The 19,730-nt window shown below is 43.0% G+C and overlaps 1 protein-coding gene across 3 annotated transcripts in view; it reads left to right on the forward strand.

The window, feature by feature from the left end:
• The first annotated feature begins 4,819 nt into the window (after positions 1 to 4,819).
• The window catches only part of uvssa (UV-stimulated scaffold protein A), a 29,527-nt gene continuing 14,616 nt past the window's right edge, over positions 4,820 to 19,730 (forward strand). Inside the window, exons 1-7 of one of the 3 annotated variants that reach the window (XM_014212763.3) lie at positions 4,820 to 4,986; positions 5,245 to 5,370; positions 5,473 to 5,803; positions 5,905 to 6,025; positions 6,176 to 6,559; positions 6,945 to 7,054; positions 13,225 to 13,353. In XM_014212763.3, coding sequence (XP_014068238.2) covers positions 5,261 to 5,370; positions 5,473 to 5,803; positions 5,905 to 6,025; positions 6,176 to 6,559; positions 6,945 to 7,054; positions 13,225 to 13,353 — 1,185 coding nt within the window. In that variant the 5' untranslated portion in view covers positions 4,820 to 4,986; positions 5,245 to 5,260. Of the gene's footprint in view, positions 5,023 to 5,244; positions 5,371 to 5,472; positions 5,804 to 5,904; positions 6,026 to 6,175; positions 6,560 to 6,944; positions 7,055 to 13,224; positions 13,354 to 19,730 lie in introns of all 3 variants that reach the window. The other 2 variants (XM_014212762.3, XM_014212764.3) reach the window with 2 other exon arrangements.

Genomic DNA, 19,730 nt, shown 5'->3' on the forward strand with positions numbered 1-19,730 from the left:
AACGCCTCCTTTGTCAAGGGCGCGTGTGCAATTCGCCTTTGCACTCCTAATCTTTTGCAAAGGGTAAAGTCTACAAAACTTACTACCACATGTGGTAGTGAGTGTAAACGCGAACCTGATGCTTCACATTTATACTTCCGGTCAAATATCTGTCTCATTGTTCAATCTGTGTTCATACGTACTGTATTTGGGTGTGTCCTTCTTTTCTTCAATTATATTTTGTGGCGGATGGCATCCAATATGTTGCACTTTACCGCCACCAACTGGACTGGTGTATAAATCCATTATACTTTGTGACACAAAATGAAGAAGAAATTTACCCTACCCTTATTAAAAATCCTCCACTCTATTCCACTAATATTAACCCGTTATGGTCCTACACCAGGCAAACAGACACCACCACTCAACACACCCTGTAACTTCTGAAGTCAGAACTCCAGTCATTCCAATAAAAGTTATACCCCATGATCTTCAAGAATAGGATTTGGGAATATGGAAGTATAGATTAGCCAAATCGTTTTACCTGAGCATGACACCAAAACTAAGGACTTATTAGCCAGCCCTACTCTGTTGTTTATGATTTTGTTGTCATGGACAACTGATTGGGCTCATTAATTCAAGTTGAAAAATCAATGCTGCGCTCATGGAATGGCATGTTTTGAGCACTACTGAAAAGTGCTATTTACATGTGAAAAATGAATGCCATATGCTGCATTTGCTATAGGCCTATTGTTAACCTTTTAGTTGGTGACACTTTGATACCTTGATAATATGCAGCTGTTTAAAAGGCAAATCCACAGGTATAATAATAACAAAATGCCAACCTGTGTGTGTTTTGGTAAAGAAGCTGAGGGATGGGCCTGGAGAAATGTAACCACTCTCAGATTAATAGACAGAGCTATGGATGCAAGGACTGACCATCCATGATATCAGCACAATTATTTTAACCATGTTATGAGGCTATACAGTGTTTGTTACATTTTAGTCATCTAGCAGATGCTCTTATCCAGACCAATTTACAGTAGTGAACTGGTCCCCCGTGGGAATCGAACCCACAACCCTGGTGTTGCAAACACCATGCTCTACCAACTGAGCCACACGGGACCAACTACAAACTTTGGAATAAAATAAGCTTATATTTTGGGTTCTGGGAGTGTGACAGTTGAACTCAACTCATGAGGCATTTATAAGTTACATTCTTCAAGAATCAATGGATATATATATATATATATATATTGCTCAAAAAAATAAAGGGAACACTTAAACAACACATCCTAGATCTGAATGAAAGAAATAATCTTATTAAATACTTTTTTCTTTACATAGTCGAATGTGCTGACAACAAAATCACACAAAAATAATCAATGGAAATCCAATTTATCAACCCATGGAGGTCTGGATTTGGAGTCACACTCAAAATTAAAGTGGAAAACCACACTACAGGCTGATCCAACTTTGATGTAATGTCCTTAAAACAAGTCAAAATGAGGCTCAGTTGTGTGTGTGGCCTCCATGTGCCTGTATGACCTCCCTACAACGCCTGGGCATGCTCCTGATGAGGTGGCGGATGCTCTCCTGAGGGATCTCCTCACAGACCTGGACTAAAGCATCCGCCAACTCCTGGACAGTCTGTGGTGCAACGTGGCGTTGGTGGATGGAGCGAGACATGATGTCCCAGATGTGCTCAATTGGATTCAGGTCTGGGGAACGGGCGGGCCAGTCCATAGCATTAATGCCTTCCTCTTGCAGGAACTGCTGACACACTCCAGCCACATGAGGTCTAGCATTGTCTTGCATTAGGAGGAACCCAGGGCCAACCGCACCAGCATATGGTCTCACAAGGGGTCTGAGGATCTCATCTCGGTACCTAATGGCAGTCAGGCTACCTCTGGCGAGCACATGGAGGTAGCCTGACTGCCATTAGGTACCGAGATGAGATCCTCAGACCCCTTGTGAGACCATATGCTGGTGCGGTTGGCCCTGGGTTCCTCCTAATGCAAGACAATGCTAGACCTCATGTGGCTGGAGTGTGTCAGCAGTTCCTGCAAGAGGAAGGCATTAATGCTATGGACTGGCCCGCCCGTTCCCCAGACCTGAATCCAATTGAGCACATCTGGGACATCATGTTGTTGTCAGCACATTCAACTATGTAAAGAAAAAAGTATTTAATAAGATTATTTCTTTCATTCAGATCTAGGATGTGTTGTTTAAGTGTTCCCTTTATTTTTTTGAGCAGTATATATATATTGATTCTTGAAGAATGTAACTTATAAATGCCTCATGCGGCCCCCCAAAGAAATGCCACCCCACACCATGACTGACCCACCGCCAAACCGGTCATGCTGGAGGATGTTGCAGGCAGCAGAACGTTCTCCACGGCGTCTCCAGACTCTGTCACGTCTGTCATGTGCTCAGTGTGAACCTGCTTTCATCTGTGAAGAGCACAGGGCGCCAGTGGCGAATTTGCCAATCTTGGTGTTCTCTGGCAAATGCCAAACCTCCTGCACGGTGTTGGGCTGTAAGCACAACCCCCACCTGTGGACGTCGGGCCCTCATGGAGTCTGTTTCTGACCGTTTGAGCAGACACATGCACATTTGTGGCCTGCTGGAGGTCATTTTGCAGGGCTCTGGCAGTGCTTCTCCTGCTCCTCCTTGCACAAAGGCGGAGGTAGCGGTCCTGCTGCTGGGTTGTTGCCCTCCTACGGCCTCCTCCACGTCTCCTGATGTACTGGCCTGTCTCCTGGTAGCGCCTCCATGCTCTGGACACTACGCTGACAGACACAGCAAACCTTCTTGCCACAGCTCGCATTGATGTGCCATCCTGGATGAGCTGCACTACCTGAGCGACTTGTGTGGGTTGTAGACTCCGTCTCATGCTACCACTAGAGTGAAAGCACCGCCTGCATTCAAAAGTGACCAAAACATCAGCCAGGAAGCATAGGAACTGAGAAGTGGTCTGTGGTCCCCACCTGCAGATCCACTCCTTTATTGGGGGTGTCTTGCTAATTGCCTATAATTTCCACCTGTTGTCTATTCCATTTGCACAACAGCATGTGAAATTTATTGTCAATCAGTGTTGCTTCCTAAGTGGATAGTTTGATTTCACAGAAGTGTGATTGACTTGGAGTTACATTGTGTTGTTTAAGTGTTCCCTTTATTTTTTTGAGCAGTGTATAATGTATAAATCCAAATATGGATGTAGCAACTACAGATTGCCCCTTTAAGTCAATCAAAAGTGTGCAAGTTTGAGCATGTGTCCATTAGGCCAATGGATTATTTATTTTTATCAGCATAAATTAGATTGAGCAAAAAAAGCCCCACATTTATTCAATAGGCTTGGATCCACACTATTCAGCTGTTGAAGAGGGCATTTTTTTAAAACAATGATTGATAGGCAGCTTAAACTTCTTGAATTTAACCATTGTTGGGTTCAAATACACATTTAGATTTGTGAACAGCCATCCACAACAACCACAATTTGTAAGGCGCAAATAGCTAAATGAGAGAGCAGCAGTGTGATTCGTATCAATTCGCTATGTAAAAATCAATAATAAGCAGTTGTGTAATCTACTTAAAAATACTTTAAAGTACTACTTAAGTAGTTTTGGAGGATATCTGTACTTTACTTTACTATTTATATTTTTGGAAATTTTTACTTTTACTTCACTACATTCCTAAAGAAAACAATGTACTTTCTACTCAATACATTTTCCCTGACACCCAAAAGTACTCGTTACATTTTGACAGGAAAATGGTCCAATTCACACACTTATCAAGATAACATCCCTGGTCATCCCTATTGCCTCTGATCTGGCGAACTCACTAAACACAAGTACTTGCAAGGTTTTGCTTTGTTTGTAAATTATGTTGGAATGTGCCCCTGGCTATCCGTAAATAAAATAAAAACAATAAAATGGTGTTGTCTGGTTTGTTTAATATAAGGAAGTGTAAATGATTTATACTTTTACTTTTGATACTTAAGTACATTTAAAACCAAATACTTTTAGACTTTTACTCAAGTAGTATTTTACTTGAGTGATTTTCTATTAAGGTATCTTTACTTTTACTCAAGTATGACAATTGAGTACTTTTCCCACCACTAATAATTTGTAATATCCGTATCGCCGTAGACTTCACCACTGTTGTCATCCTTACCTCCAAGCGTTTATTCAAATGTGATCGTCTTTGGATGCCGTCAGAAGTCGCAACATTGGAAGACATAGCTTGGACTGTAGCCTACAAAAGCCTATTACTGCTCTTTTCCCGCGATCCATCAAATACATTTGGTGTGTCATCATAGTGGTCCATGACTTGTGGTCAGACTCGCTCAGGTGAAACAAACTTAAATGTGCGCCTTTTTTCAATGCTGATTTGAATGTCATTGAGAAAACAGAGAAGTTTCAAAGATAATTTTTCGCAAACACCCTTTCTGAATTTAAAAGTAATCCTCGAAGTAATGATCTAGTTTTTCAAAAGAATCTAATCTGATAACAATGGTTTTGCTGGTAACGTAAAATATTACAGTTACCGTTTTTTTGTAATCCCTTACATGTAACGGATAACATGTAATCAGTTACTCCCCAACCTTGCAAGTACTTATCTGCAGCTACCACCACTACATCTATTTTCTGTGATAAACGTTCCATTACTGCAGTACAGTTGATAACCATTGCTATGAACGCTAAAACAACCTGAAGCATCTATCATAGGAATCCTGTCAGGATATTGTGCCCTACTGAAGGCGCAGAAAATTCCTGACCGGAAGTGACTGTTTTGTTTGAAGCAGCTGATTGGCTAGGGCTGGGCGACGCATGCTCAGCATAACAGGCATTCAGGAGGAGCTAGCTAGCTGTCTTTGCTACAGACCTTGCTACAGTAGCTAGAAGACCTGACAGTGTAGCAGCCAGCAATGTCTTTCATAAGCTCACAATTATGAATTATTATTAAATACGACTGTCGTGAATTCTTCATAAAATATTTTGAACGGTAATCTATGTGGACGTACTGTACTGGAGTTAGTATGTATGTGTCTCGCGCGTGAAGTGGTCTTTGCCTACGTATTTGCCAGCTAGCATATAGCTAGTTTGTTTTTATCTAGTCTCTTTAAATACCATTAGCTACCACTTTAATTCAAGTATACCCAGGGGTGTCGCCGTTGGCTTAGTTAGCTACATTGCTTCTGGTTTATTTTTACATTTGTGCTAATTTGCATACTACCGTTACTATTCGTGGTTTATCTCCCAGCACTTCAGGTAAAAGGATGGACCACGCACAACGAGATAAGTTGTCAGAGCTCGTGGAAGAGTTGACCACATCTGGGGAACCACAACTAAATCCAAATAAACTGAAGGAAGTGAAAAAGATATGCAAGTAGGAAGTTCTTTCCTATAGCTAATTTACTTATTCCGCTTCAGCTTTACATACAAATGAGTACACTTTTAATTTTGTAAAACACAACTTCTCCTCTAACAGAGTTTCCAACGACTACATTGAGCACTTCTACCACCTGACCATGACGCAGCTGGCCCAGGAGCATGCCGAGATCCGCCTGTCAGCCTTCCAGATGGTCAGTGAGCTCTTCACCCGCTCACACCACTTCAGGGTCCTGCTGGTGGACAACTTCCAGGAGTTTCTGGACCTGACAGTGGAGACAGACTCAGATGAGCCTCTGCCACCACCCAAAGAGGTGGCTCGAAAGCTGAAGACCGTTGCCATCAAAACTGTGCAAGAATGGCAGACCACTTACGGAGAAGCCTATAAGAAACTGGCCTTGGGCTACCACTTTCTCAAGCAGGTTAAAAAGGTAAGAAGGATGATTAGCCTTATATAATTTTAAAGGTCACAGTAAAACAAGTAATTGAAGTGCTGTTTTGCAATAATCTTGTTTGTTTGTGTTCCTTTCAGGTGGACTTTCATGATGTTCAGGCCAGAACACTAGCTGAGAGGAAACGAGAGGAGGAGAGACAGAAAAGACTGGAGAGGATTTATAAAGACAAAGTTGAAAAGGCCACCAAGGAAATGGAAGGTGCACACCTTACATATTATTACTATTGTTTTTATTATCATTATAATAATTATATTGTATCACTTCCTTTATACACCAGGTTTAGGGTTTTCATGCATTGAGTTTAGCTAATGTATAACTTTTCTATGTGTTGTTGTTGCTTCTTCTCAGATGCCTCAGAAGAGATTGAAGAGTGTCTTACAGAGATAAACAACTGCATGAAGTTGCTTCTGCCTGCAGAGTTTGACCTCAGTGACCTAGATACCTCAACTCCAGCCAATAATTCAACCGCTTCTGTCTCTTCTGTGCCTAATGAGAAGGCTAGCACCTCCAGTGACCTAGACGAACAGCCCTGTTGTAGTAAAGACCTGGAGCTCCAGAGGGAACCCAAGAATCCAGAGACAAGTACAGCAACGAAAACCAATGAGGAGAAGGAGGAAGAGGATCCTAGTGATGAAGACAGCGATATGGAGGATGTTCTGGATGAAGATGCATTCATACGCAACACAGGACTCATATCTCACAAATACAGCCTGGACCTGAACCTCTCCACAGGTGAGTAGTCACTCACACAGGACAGTTACATCTATAGGTACCCACGTAACCTTTAACCTCTCCGCAGGTGAGTAGTCACTCACACAGGACAGTTAGACCTATAGGAACCCACATAACCTTTAACCTCTCCACACATGATTAGTCACTCACACAGTACAGTTAGACCTATAGGAACCCACATAACCTTTAACCTCTCCACAGGTGAGTAGTCACTCACACAGGACAGTTACGTCTATAGGAACACACATAACCTTCAACATAATTCTCGAAAGAGTTCTAATCAACACTTCCAAAAGATCACACTGAATAAGAGGTGCTGTTTTTTTTAAATGTGCCAGACAGGGAAGGAATGTCACCTTTCAGTAGTTTTCCTCAATCCCCACAGATTTAAAGTTAAAGGAGACAGAGGAAAATGAAGCAGTGGTGAACACCATGAAGGACCTGCACAAACTGCTCAGCACTAAACACCTGCCTGTCGTCCAGTACTGGGTTCAGGTAGGGCTTCAAATTCAACTGATTTTCAAAAACAGTGGGCTGTGCCCATCATTCAAATCAAATTATATTTGTCACATGCTTAGTAAACAACAGGTGCAGACTTACAGTGAAATGCTTACTTAAGAATCCGGGTTCGATCCCAGGCAGTGTCTCAGCCGGCCGCGATCGGGAGACCCATGAGGTGGCGCCCAATTGGCCCAGCGTCGTCCAGGTTAGGGGAGGGTTTGACCAGCCGGGATATCCTTGTCCTATCGCAGTCTAGCGGCTCCTTGTGGCGAGCCGGGCGGATGCACGCTGTGACGGTCGCCAGGTGTACGGTCTCTCCTGAGTCCGTATGGGAGTTGCAGCGATGGGACAAGACTATAACTACCAATTGGATATCATGAAATTGGGTAGAAAAAGGGGCTAAAAAAAGAGCCATAGTGACACGAGGAATAAATACCCAGTGAATAACAATACAGAGTAAAACTAACATGGCTATATACAGGGAGAACCAGGTAGTAACATGGCTATATACAGGGAGAACCAGGTAGTAACATGGCTATATACAGGCAGTACCAGGTAGTGACATGGCTATATACAGGGAGAACCAGGTAGTAACATGGCTATATACAGGGAGAACCAGGTAGTAACATGGCTATATACAGGGAGTACCAGGTAGTAACATGGCTATATACAGGGAGTACCAGGTAGTAACATGGCTATATACAGGGAGTACCAGGTAGTGACATGGCTATATACAGGGAGAACCAGGTAGTAACATGGCTATATACAGGGAGTACCAGGTAGTAACATGGCTATATACAGGGAGAACCAGGTAGTAACATGGCTATATACAGGGAGTACCAGGTAGTAACATGGCTATATACAGGGAGTACCAGGTAGTAACATGGCTATATACAGGGAGTACCAGGTAGTAACATGGCTATATACAGGGAGTACCAGGTAGTAACATGGCTATATACAGGGAGTACCAGGTAGTGACATGGCTATATACAGGGAGTACCAGGTAGTAACATGGCTATATACAGGGAGTACCAGGTTGTAACATGGCTATATACAGGGAGTACCAGATAGTAACATGGCTATATACAGGGAGTACCAGGTAGTGACATGGCTATATACAGGGAGAACCAGGTAGTAACATGGCTATATCCAGGGAGTACCAGGTAGTAACATGGCTATATACAGGGAGAACCAGGTAGTAACATGGCTATATACAGGGAGTACCAGGTAGTAACATGGCTATATACAGGGAGAACCAGGTAGTAACATGGCTATATACAGGGAGAACCAGGTAGTAACATGGCTATATACAGGGAGAACCAGGTAGTAACATGGCTATATACAGGGAGAACCAGGTAGTAACATGGCTATATACAGGCAGTACCAGGTAGTGACATGGCTATATACAGGGAGAACCAGGTAGTAACATGGCTATATACAGGGAGTACCAGGTTGTAACATGGCTATATACAGGGAGTACCAGGTAGTAACATGGCTATATACAGGGAGTACCAGGTAGTGACATGGCTATATACAGGGAGAACCAGGTAGTAACATGGCTATATACAGGGAGAACCAGGTAGTAACATGGCTATATACAGGGAGAACCAGGTAGTAACATGGCTATATACAGGGAGAACCAGGTAGTAACATGGCTATATACAGGGAGTACCAGGTAGTAACATGGCTATATACAGGGAGAACCAGGTAGTAACATGGCTATATACAGGGAGAACCAGGTAGTAACATGGCTATATACAGGGAGTACCAGGTAGTAACATGGCTATATACAGGGAGTACCAGGTAGTAACATGGCTATATACAGGGAGAACCAGGTAGTAACATGGCTATATACAGGGAGTACCAGGTAGTGACATGGCTATATACAGGGAGTACCAGGTAGTGACATGGCTATATACAGGGAGTACCAGGTAGTGACATGGCTATATACAGGGAGTACCAGGTAGTGACATGGCTATATACAGGGAGTACCAGGTAGTAACATGGCTATATACAGGGAGTACCAGGTAGTAACATGGCTATATACAGGGAGTACCAGGTAGTGACATGGCTATATACAGGGAGTACCAGGTAGTGACATGGCTATATACAGGGAGTACCAGGTAGTGACATGGCTATATACAGGGAGTACCAGGTAGTAACATGGCTATATACAGGGAGTACCAGGTAGTAACATGGCTATATACAGGGAGTACCAGGTAGTAACATGGCTATATACAGGGAGTACCAGGTAGTGACATGGCTATATACAGGGAGTACCAGGTTGTAACATGGCTATATACAGGGAGTACCAGGTAGTGACATAGCTATATACAGGGAGAACCAGGTAGTGACATGGCTATATACAGGGAGTACCAGGTTGTAACATGGCTATATACAGGGAGAACCAGGTAGTGACATGGCTATATACAGGGAGTACCAGGTTGTAACATGGCTATATACAGGGAGTACCAGGTAGTAACATGGCTATGTACAGGGAGAACCAGGTAGTGACATGGCTATGTACAGGCAGTACCAGGTAGTAACATGGCTATGTACAGGGAGAACCAGGTAGTGACATGGCTATGTACAGGGAGTACCAGGTAGTAACATGGCTATATACAGGGAGAACTAGGTAGTAACATGGCTATATACAGGGAGTACCAGGTAGTAACATGGCTATATACAGGGAGTACCAGGTAGTAACATGGCTATATACAGGGAGAACCAGGTAGTAACATGGCTATATATAGGGAGTACCAGGTAGTGACATGGCTATATACAGGGAGTACCAGGTAGTAACATGGCTATATACAGGGAGTACCAGGTAGTAACATGGCTATATACAGGGAGTACCAGGTAGTAACATGGCTATATACAGGGAGTACCAGGTAGTAACATGGCTATATACAGGGAGTACCAGGTAGTAACATGGCTATATACAGGGAGAACCAGGTAGTAACATGGCTATATACAGGGAGTACCAGGTAGTAACATGGCTATATACAGGGAGTACCAGGTAGTAACATGGCTATGTACAGGGAGAACCAGGTAGTAACATGGCTATATACAGGGAGTACCAGGTAGTAACATGGCTATATACAGGGAGTACCAGGTAGTAACATGGCTATATACAGGGAGTACCAGGTAGTAACATGGCTATATACAGGGAGAACCAGGTAGTAACATGGCTATATACAGGGAGTACCAGGTAGTAACATGGCTATATACAGGGAGTACCAGGTAGTAACATGGCTATATACAGGGAGTACCAGGTAGTGACATGGCTATATACAGGGAGAACCAGGTAGTAACATGGCTATATACAGGGAGTACCAGGTAGTAACATGGCTATATACAGGGAGAACCAGGTAGTAACATGGCTATATACAGGGAGAACCAGGTAGTAACATGGCTATATACAGGGAGTACCAGGTAGTAACATGGCTATATACAGGGAGTACCAGGTAGTAACATGGCTATATACAGGGAGAACCAGGTAGTAACATGGCTATATACAGGGAGAACCAGGTAGTAACATGGCTATATACAGGGAGTACCAGGTAGTAACATGGCTATATACAGGGAGTACCAGGTAGTAACATGGCTATATACAGGGAGAACCAGGTAGTAACATGGCTATATACAGGGAGAACCAGGTAGTAACATGGCTATATACAGGGAGAACCAGGTAGTAACATGGCTATATACAGGGAGTACCAGGTTGTGACATGGCTATATACAGGGAGTACCAGATAGTGACATGGCTATATACAGGGAGTACCAGGTAGTAACATGGCTATATACAGGGAGTACCAGGTAGTGACATGGCTATATACAGGGAGTACCAGGTTGTAACATGGCTATATACAGGGAGTACCAGGTAGTGACATGGCTATATACAGGGAGTACCAGGTTGTAACATGGCTATATACAGGGAGTACCAGGTAGTGACATGGCTATATATAGGGAGTACCAGGTAGTAACATGGCTATATATAGGGAGTACCAGGTAGTAACATGGCTATATACAGGGAGTACCAGGTAGTGACATGGCTATATACAGGGAGAACCAGGTAGTAACATGGCTATATACAGGGAGTACCAGGTAGTGACATGGCTATATACAGGGAGTACCAGGTAGTAACATGGCTATATATAGGGAGTACCAGGTAGTAACATGGCTATATACAGGGAGTACCAGGTAGTGACATGGCTATATACAGGGAGAACCAGGTAGTGACATGGCTATATACAGGGAGTACCAGGTATTAACATGGCTATATACAGGGAGTACCAGGTAGTGACATGGCTATATACAGGGAGTACCAGGTTGTAACATGGCTATATACAGGGAGTTCCAGGTTGTGACATGGCTATATACAGGGAGTACCAGATAGTGACATGGCTATATACAGGGAGTACCAGATAGTGACATGGCTATATACAGGGAGTACCAGGTAGTAACATGGCTATATACAGGGAGTACCAGGTAGTAACATGGCTATATACAGGGAGTACCAGATAGTAACATGGCTATATACAGGGAGTACCAGGTAGTAACATGGCTATATACAGGGAGTACCAGGTAGTAACATGGCTATATACAGGGAGTACCAGGTAGTAACATGGCTATATACAGGGAGAACCAGGTAGTAACATGGCTATATACAGGGAGAACCAGGTAGTAACATGGCTATATACAGGGAGTACCAGGTAGTCACATGGCTATATACAGGGAGAACCAGGTAGTGACATGGCTATATACAGGGAGAACCAGGTAGTAACATGGCTATATACAGGGAGAACCAGGTAGTAACATGGCTATATACAGGGAGAACCAGGTAGTAACATGGCTATATATAGGGAGTACCAGGTAGTAACATGGCTATATACAGGGAGTACCAGGTAGTAACATGGCTATATACAGGGAGTACCAGGTAGTAACATGGCTATAAACAGGAAGTACCAGGTAGTAACATGGCTATATACAGGGAGTTCCAGTACCTAGTTGATGTGCAGGGGTACGAGGTAATTGAGGTAGATATGTACATATAGGTAGGGGTAAAATGACTAGGCAACAGGAAAAATAAATGACACTAGCAGCAGCCTATGATTGTAAGTGTGTGTGTGGCATCAGTATGCATGTGTGCACATGTTGTGTGTGTGTATGTGTGTGTGAGTGTGTGGTTCCTGTTGGTTCTAGACTTGGTGCACTGGTACCACTTGCTGTGCGGTAGCAGAGAGAACAGTCTATGACTTGCGTGGATGGAGTCTTTGACAACTTTTTGGCCCTTCCTCTGACACCACCTGGTATAGAGGTCCTGGATGGCAGGGAGCTCCGCCTCTGATGTACTGGGCCGTACTCACCACCCTCTGTAGCGCCTTGAAGTTGCCGTACCAAGCAGTGATGCAGCCAGCCAAGATGCTCTCAATCATCAAACATGGATAAACCAAAATAATGGTCCTTTAAGACCTGTGTACATGTTCCAGGACAGGCTCCAGGTCTGCTTGATAGTAATGTTGATACTATTTAGGACCTGTGTACATGTTCCAGGACAGTCTCCAGGTCTGCTTGATAGTAATGTTGATACTATTTAGGACCTGTGTACATGTTCCAGGACAGTCTCCAGGTCTGCTTGATAGTAATGTTGATACTATTTAGGACCTGTGTACATGTTCCAGGACAGGCTCCAGGTCTGCTTGATAGTAATGTTGATACTATTTAGGACCTGTGTACATGTTCCAGGACAGGCTCCAGGTCTGCTTGATAGTAATGTTGATACTATTTAGGACCTGTGTACATGTTCCAGGACAGGCTCCAGGTCTGCTTGATAGTAATGTTGATACTATTTAGGACCTGTGTACATGTTCCAGGACAGGCTCCAGGTCTGCTTGATAGTAATGTTGATACTATTTAGGACCTGTGTACATGTTCCAGGACAGGCTCCAGGTCTGCTTGATAGTAATGTTGATACTATTTAGGACCTGTGTACATGTTCCAGGACAGGCTCCAGGTCTGCTTGATAGTAATGTTGATACTATTTAGGACCTGTGTACATGTTCCAGGACAGGCTCCAGGTCTGCTTGATAGTAATGTTGATACTATTTAGGACCTGTGTACATGTTTCAGGACAGGCAAAAAGTTGAATACTTTCTCCCAAGGTTTTCACCAAGGCGGGTGTGCCAGAACCGCTCCTCAGACGTGCCATCGACTTCAAGTCGTCGCTGGAGAGAGCTCTGCAGAAACACGAAGACCTGCACATTGACTACAAGGCCAGGCATCGCAGAGTGGTGAGTACAATGAAAACATTATTTAGCCTGAAGGGCAGGTGTCGAGAAATATAATCATTTGCAAGAAATCCAGATCCCTGTCATATTTTTGTGACTTCTCAGCCTGGTTGCAAGTATATATTTTTACCAGTAGAGGGCACTATTTCACAACATATTACCCACGGAGAGGATTGCCACTTGCCATGCTTTTATTTAACTAGGCAAGTCGGTTAAGAACAAATTCTAATTTTCAATGACGGCCTAGGAACAGTGAGGTAACTGCCTCATTCAGGGGCAGAATGACACATTTTTACCCCGACAGCTCAGGGATTCGATCTTGCAACCTTTTGGTTGCTAGTCCAACGCTCTAACCACTAGGCTACCTGCCGCCCCATACGAGTAGGGGAAGGTGGATACCTAGTCAGTTGTACAACTGAATGCCTTCGACTGAAATGTGTCTTCTGCATTTAACCCAACCCCTCTGAATCAGAGAGGTGGCTTAATCTCCATCCACGTCTTCGGCTCCCGGGGAACAGTGGGTTAACGGCCTGGCTCGAGGGGTTGACAACTATCAGTACGGTACTGAGGATCATTTAAAGAAAACGTCAGTGTGCAGATATCTGTGTGTGGTCTGTATTCATAGGTAAAATCCTTTTTTAAATACAAGTAAGTAGATTGCACTAATGCAGTATGCATCAATTGCTGTGTTTTTAATACAGACATCTTTATCCTCTCCCCTTTTCATATTCATGTTCAGATCTTCTCTGAAAACTGTGAAATCCCACGTGTTATTGATTTTCTCATTGGAAAAAGTGAGCGGCATCATTGACATGTTGTCCATGGCCTCAATACCATTAACACCTGAAGGCAAAAGTCCCTCAAATCTAATTCCATGTTCAGCACTTCTGTAATGTCTTTTATTTTAAATTGTTTCAGGGCCTGGAAGTGGAAGAACCGCAGTGGTTGTATTAAAAAAATGAATAGTTGGACATTTGTGCGAGGTATGATAGCGGTGTTGAAATGGAACGCATCAGGCTGAGATTAGCACAGCGAGAGAGAATGGAGAGGCAGGGCTTTAGGTATTAATAGACAGAACCATTTCTCTCCCTCTCTGGAATACTACGCATACCTAGCAGTTATGAGACTCATCATTATGACACCTGATGTCCCTTTTTAACTGGGCAGGGAGAGCGAGAGAGAGCGTTGCGTTTGAGGGAACGCGGGGAAGTGACAGTGACAGAGCGCCATACTGCTACCTGTAAAGGTTTATCACTGTCAGACAACATTTCCAATGCCGTGTGATAAAGCAACAACTTAAAGTCCTTTATCATAATTAGTTTTTCCTTTTTACCCTTAAAAGCATTTCATTACTGTATTCGCTTTATCGGGGCTCTGACAAGGATGTGATTGCTTTTTCGACTCAATAAACCCGTGCTGATTGGGAGTAAAATTGAGAAATCCAAAAAGGTAAAGATGGTAGTTTAGCTGCTTCTCACTCCACTGACATAAAAACATAGACGTGAAGTCAAGGAACAAAGTAATTACCAAAACAACTCAACCCTTAATAGCCTTGTAGTTAGTATATTTGTATGGCTTCAGCCTGCAGGACTACACTACATTGTACCACCTCACAGTTGCATAACATGCACAGAAACATTTATGAGATCCAATCATGGATTTGGGTAATTTATGTTATGTTTTAATTCTATGTTGCGTTAATTCTCTATGGGGCTTCAGTGAGTACAACAGAAAGCAAAGTATGCTTTTTTTAAACGTATCCATGAAAACTGCTTTAATTAAAATGTACCTTTGACATCAATTTGATATTTGATTGAGCAATCCATGCTCCATGTAGGACCCACTTCTCCGTCCTAGTCCTATTGTAAATGAAAGGGCCAAACCTTAACCCACATCCAGACTGAGTGCCTGCTGTACTGCAGTATCCCTCTTCCTCCAGCAGTATCCCGCTTCCTCCAGCAGTATCCCTCTTCCTCCAGCAGTATCCCTCTTCCTCCAGCAGTATCCCTCTTCCTCCAGCAGTATCCCTCTTCCTCCAGCAGTACCCCTCCTCTCTCTCCCTCTCTCTCTCTCTCTCTGTCTGCTGGCAGTGGCACCCATTTGATAAATGGAAGAGGTGGATGTGTCTGACACCAGCACTCTGCAGCTGGCTGGATCTCATTTAAGCACCTTTAATTATTGGTCACTGAGGTTTATGGTAAAGAAGGGAGTATTTGTAAAGCAGGCACCTTTTCAACCCCCTCCCCACACATTGAACATGCAGCATGGGATGAATATTGCGTTGTTTACCCAGATAAGGCATCTTATCAGGACCAGGAGGAAGAGCAGTAATTGATGTCTCTCTGTTTTTCACATTGGGAAACTGGAGATAAACAGAGAGAGTCTTTCCCCCTGCCTGTTCTGTGCTTCATCCTCACCTGATCAGGCCGTGTGTACAATATCTACAGACTGACTGGTATTAATGTTAGCAACACTCCACACTCTGTCTGTGAGCTAACGGAGAGGCTTGGCAGGCCTAGTCTGTCTTCACCCTCTGCACTCCTGGTCCACACTGACCACTGATCTGTACAGGGTTCAGTCAAGCACATGATCACTCATTTGAGATCAGTAAGCAGGATAACTGTTGTTATATCCCCGAATGTCATTATCTTTATGATGTTCAGAGACTGGGCCTATTTAATGTGAACCACTTTCAGCATGCATTTATCTAGACATAGTTCAAATATATTCATCAGATGGGCTAAGTAATAGTCTCATCATCCTATGATTGCGCCCGTGTCACGTCGCTGGTTGGCCCACTCTGCCTGTTCCAGACGTTCAGGATAAAGACATTGGGGAAGCTGACAGTGTCGTTTGGAGGATGTAGACATATATAACTTCATCTGTCAGGTGACCTGGCGGTCCCCTCCAGGATGAGGTCCCGGGGGAGGCCCCTAAGGGGCCCTCATTAGTGTATCCCCCAGACACCCAGTCGGGTAGTAGGTCTGGAATATGGACCATTACTATTGGCTGGTACCTATCTCCATGTCCCCAAAGCATCCCTCAGTCCCCCTTCTGTTTGTCTTCATGTCAGATCCTCTCCCTCCCGTTGAATCTTATTTACCCAATAGGTCTTTTCTCACTTCATTACTTTATGACAGAAACTCTTTTTATCAAATGCTGCTACAAAGTACCACACAGTATTTGGACATGGCTCTTGACCACAGAACCAATCGAATAGTAGCTAGGCTATATATGCATGGTGGAAATACTCATTAACATCAATCACTATGTGACTGGAAATGCTTTCCAAGACCAAAGCACATTTTGCGTTAGGCTACATTTTCTTATGTAAAGAAAGTAAATGCATTTAAATGATTCTTGCATTAAAGCCTTTACAATCTTCACAGAACACATTCTCCCTCCACAGTAATGCATAATGTAATATACTCCTGTATGCTGAGGAGATGGTGTCTGTCTGTCTGTCTGTGGACTTGTGTGTTTCTGAGACTGAATGCTGTCCAGCCAGGCAGTGAGGGGCATTACATTGTCTGCAGAGACAATGGAGGACAACTTAAAGAGTTTTTCACCTCCAGCAGTCTTGAGTATGTCCTCCGACCGACCGACCGACTCGCAGCGCTTAATTCCATTCCCCTGGCCGGGCATTCCCCTGGCCCAGCCGCCTTGCTCCAGCAGCCCATACACCTGAGTTATTGGTTTGCTGTAATAATTACCTTCCAGTGAGAGTGGATATTAGCATATAAATAGCAGATGAACGAAGGACCATCACAGCTGAGTACATAACATTTTTGGTTTATAAGATTGAATGGGTTTTTAAATGCATAGCCATCAAACTTGCCAAAAGACAAATGAAGTTGAGTTGAGTTGTCTGACGTTGCCTCCTAAGATATATTTTTTAAAGGATAACAGACTTAAGGAGTACACTGGAGCGGGCGCTTCCCAGGGCACAAAGTCATTGAGATTGCTTACACAATTAATTAGACCATAGAAAATATATTGGAGGGCACAGGGAGCACTTTAGCCCCCTGAAGGGTGTTTTTCCCAGTAAGTGGTGGATATATAACCAGAACCTCACCTACACCTTTCACTGGGGGAAGGGACGGAGGTTTGGACATGGCCAATCCATAGTTCACCCTGGATGTTTGAAAGCCAAGTAGCACTGGGAAGGAATGGCACGCCAAGTAGCACTGGGAAGGAATGGCACGCCAAGTAGCACTGGGAAGGAATGGCACGCCAAGTAGCACTGGGAAGGAATGGCACGCCAAGTAGCACTGGGAAGGAATGGCACGCCAAGTAGCACTGGGAAGGAATGGCACGCCAAGTAGCACTGGGAAGGAATGGCACGCCAAGTAGCACTGGGAAGGAATGGCACGCCAAGTAGCACTGGGAAGGAATGGCACGCCAAGTAGCACTGGGAAGGAATGGCACGCCAAGTAGCACTGGGAAGGAATGGCACGCCAAGTAGCACTGGGAAGGAATGGATCATATTCTTATTTAATGCGCCTGCTTCTGTCTCTAAAATGTATTATGGACACCTTTGCAGAATTATAATTAGCCTAATTAGGGAAATGTGTACAATTTGATCTTTTTTTGAATGAAAAAAGAACACACATTTTCCTGATTGAATGACATACAATTATTGTCTCTGAAATACAAAGGAATAAATAAGTAACAAATAACACCGCAGTTGTAGCCTAAAGCTGCTGTATTTGCTATGTAAAATAAAACAAATTATCTTGGGCAACTGTCCTGGAGTATTTTGTAAGAGGGAGAAAATGTGATTTTCTTTATACGTTGTACAGGATAGGAAAAAGGTCTGTTTTTAAATGCGAAGGTGGGGATAAGGGATAGAGCCCATGCTTTAGATAGGCTTGTGTCAGCAAAATGTTTCTCCTCCCCATGCACACCCCTGTATAAGAGTTACAACGCTGCCATCTCAAGATTGCAGTCCTGATTTTATCACTGCAGAATTAAAACTAAAAGAATGTCTGTCGACCAGGAATTTCTAGTGGGCTGGTAATATTATTCCATGGGGTTTTAATCTATCAACGGAGAAATAACTGTTTTGGATTAAAGAAGACAACTGGTATAAACAAAATAGCAATCTCCTTTTCCACAATTGCTAGCTACTGGGAATGAAAGACTGTACCTGGGCCTGGAGTAATGTAGAACGTTTGTTGCGTTGTGGATTGCACTTTGTCTCCTTTTCCCTGAGTTTGAGGGTGGAATCTACTAAGTTAGAATAGTTGTTAAAGCGATAATTTCTATGGTAACATTAGGTTGGTGGATTTGGCTATCTTGTACCTTACCATTGTGGTAACACTTGACACTCAGTGTCATGACACATTATAACACGGTCATAACCATGCCATAACAGCTGACATAACTTGTCATAACCTGTAATAATATGGTATTACCACTGTCATGACCCATATATTTACACCTTTTGTGACATATATTGCATTTTATGGATGGTTATGACACCTACATAAGTGTGTCAAACCCACATTTATTCAAATTAGTTTTTTCCCTGTCAAGAAGTTTCCTTGCATTTGGAAGTTTGTTTCTTAAATCCTTTGTTGTTGTCATATTTTAAATAACTTGTAGATATGACACTGTCATGAAGCATTATGACCATCCTGTGTCACTTTACTTGGACAAAAAAAATACACTATGACACTGTCAAGAAGCATTATGACCATCATAATCATATAAGCCAGATAGGCCTATCATGTACATGTCTTTATATCAGTCAAAAAGAGGGTGTCTTGTCCTCCTGAAATCTCCTCCTGCATTCATCCCAGTCATCAGCAACAGAGCATTGGGGTAGGCGCATGTCTGACATCAATGTGTGCGCAATTACAATGATAATTTAATATGGTCAATTTCAGAAAATGTTATATAACATAAACATACTGTTGACATGTAGGCTCTGATGTAATGGAATATTTTGCCTTGTGTGGCAGGTTTTGTAGGTTTTACACTCTTCTGTAGGTGTCATAACCAGCCATAAAATAACGCAATATATGTCACAACAGGTTTCAATATGTGTCATGAACATATTATGACAAGTTGTTAGCCGTTATGGCATATTATGACATGGTTATGACCGTGTTATAACGTGTCATGACACTGAGTGTCAAGTGTTACCACAATGGTAAGGTACAAGATAGCCAAATCCACCAACCTAATGTTTACCATAGAAATGATCGCTTTAACAACTCTATTCTAACTTAGTGTATTCTACCCCCAAACAGGGAAAGGGAGAGAAAGTGCAATCCACAACGCAACACAAACTAAAGTGTTACCAAAACCATTATTATATTAGAAACCATTATTACATTAGAAACCATTATTACATTAGAAACCATTATTACATT

This window comes from Salmo salar, chromosome 09 (assembly GCF_965601325.2).
Source record: "Salmo salar chromosome 09, fSalSal1, whole genome shotgun sequence".
In the NCBI taxonomy this organism is placed as follows: Eukaryota; Metazoa; Chordata; class Actinopteri; order Salmoniformes; family Salmonidae; genus Salmo; species Salmo salar.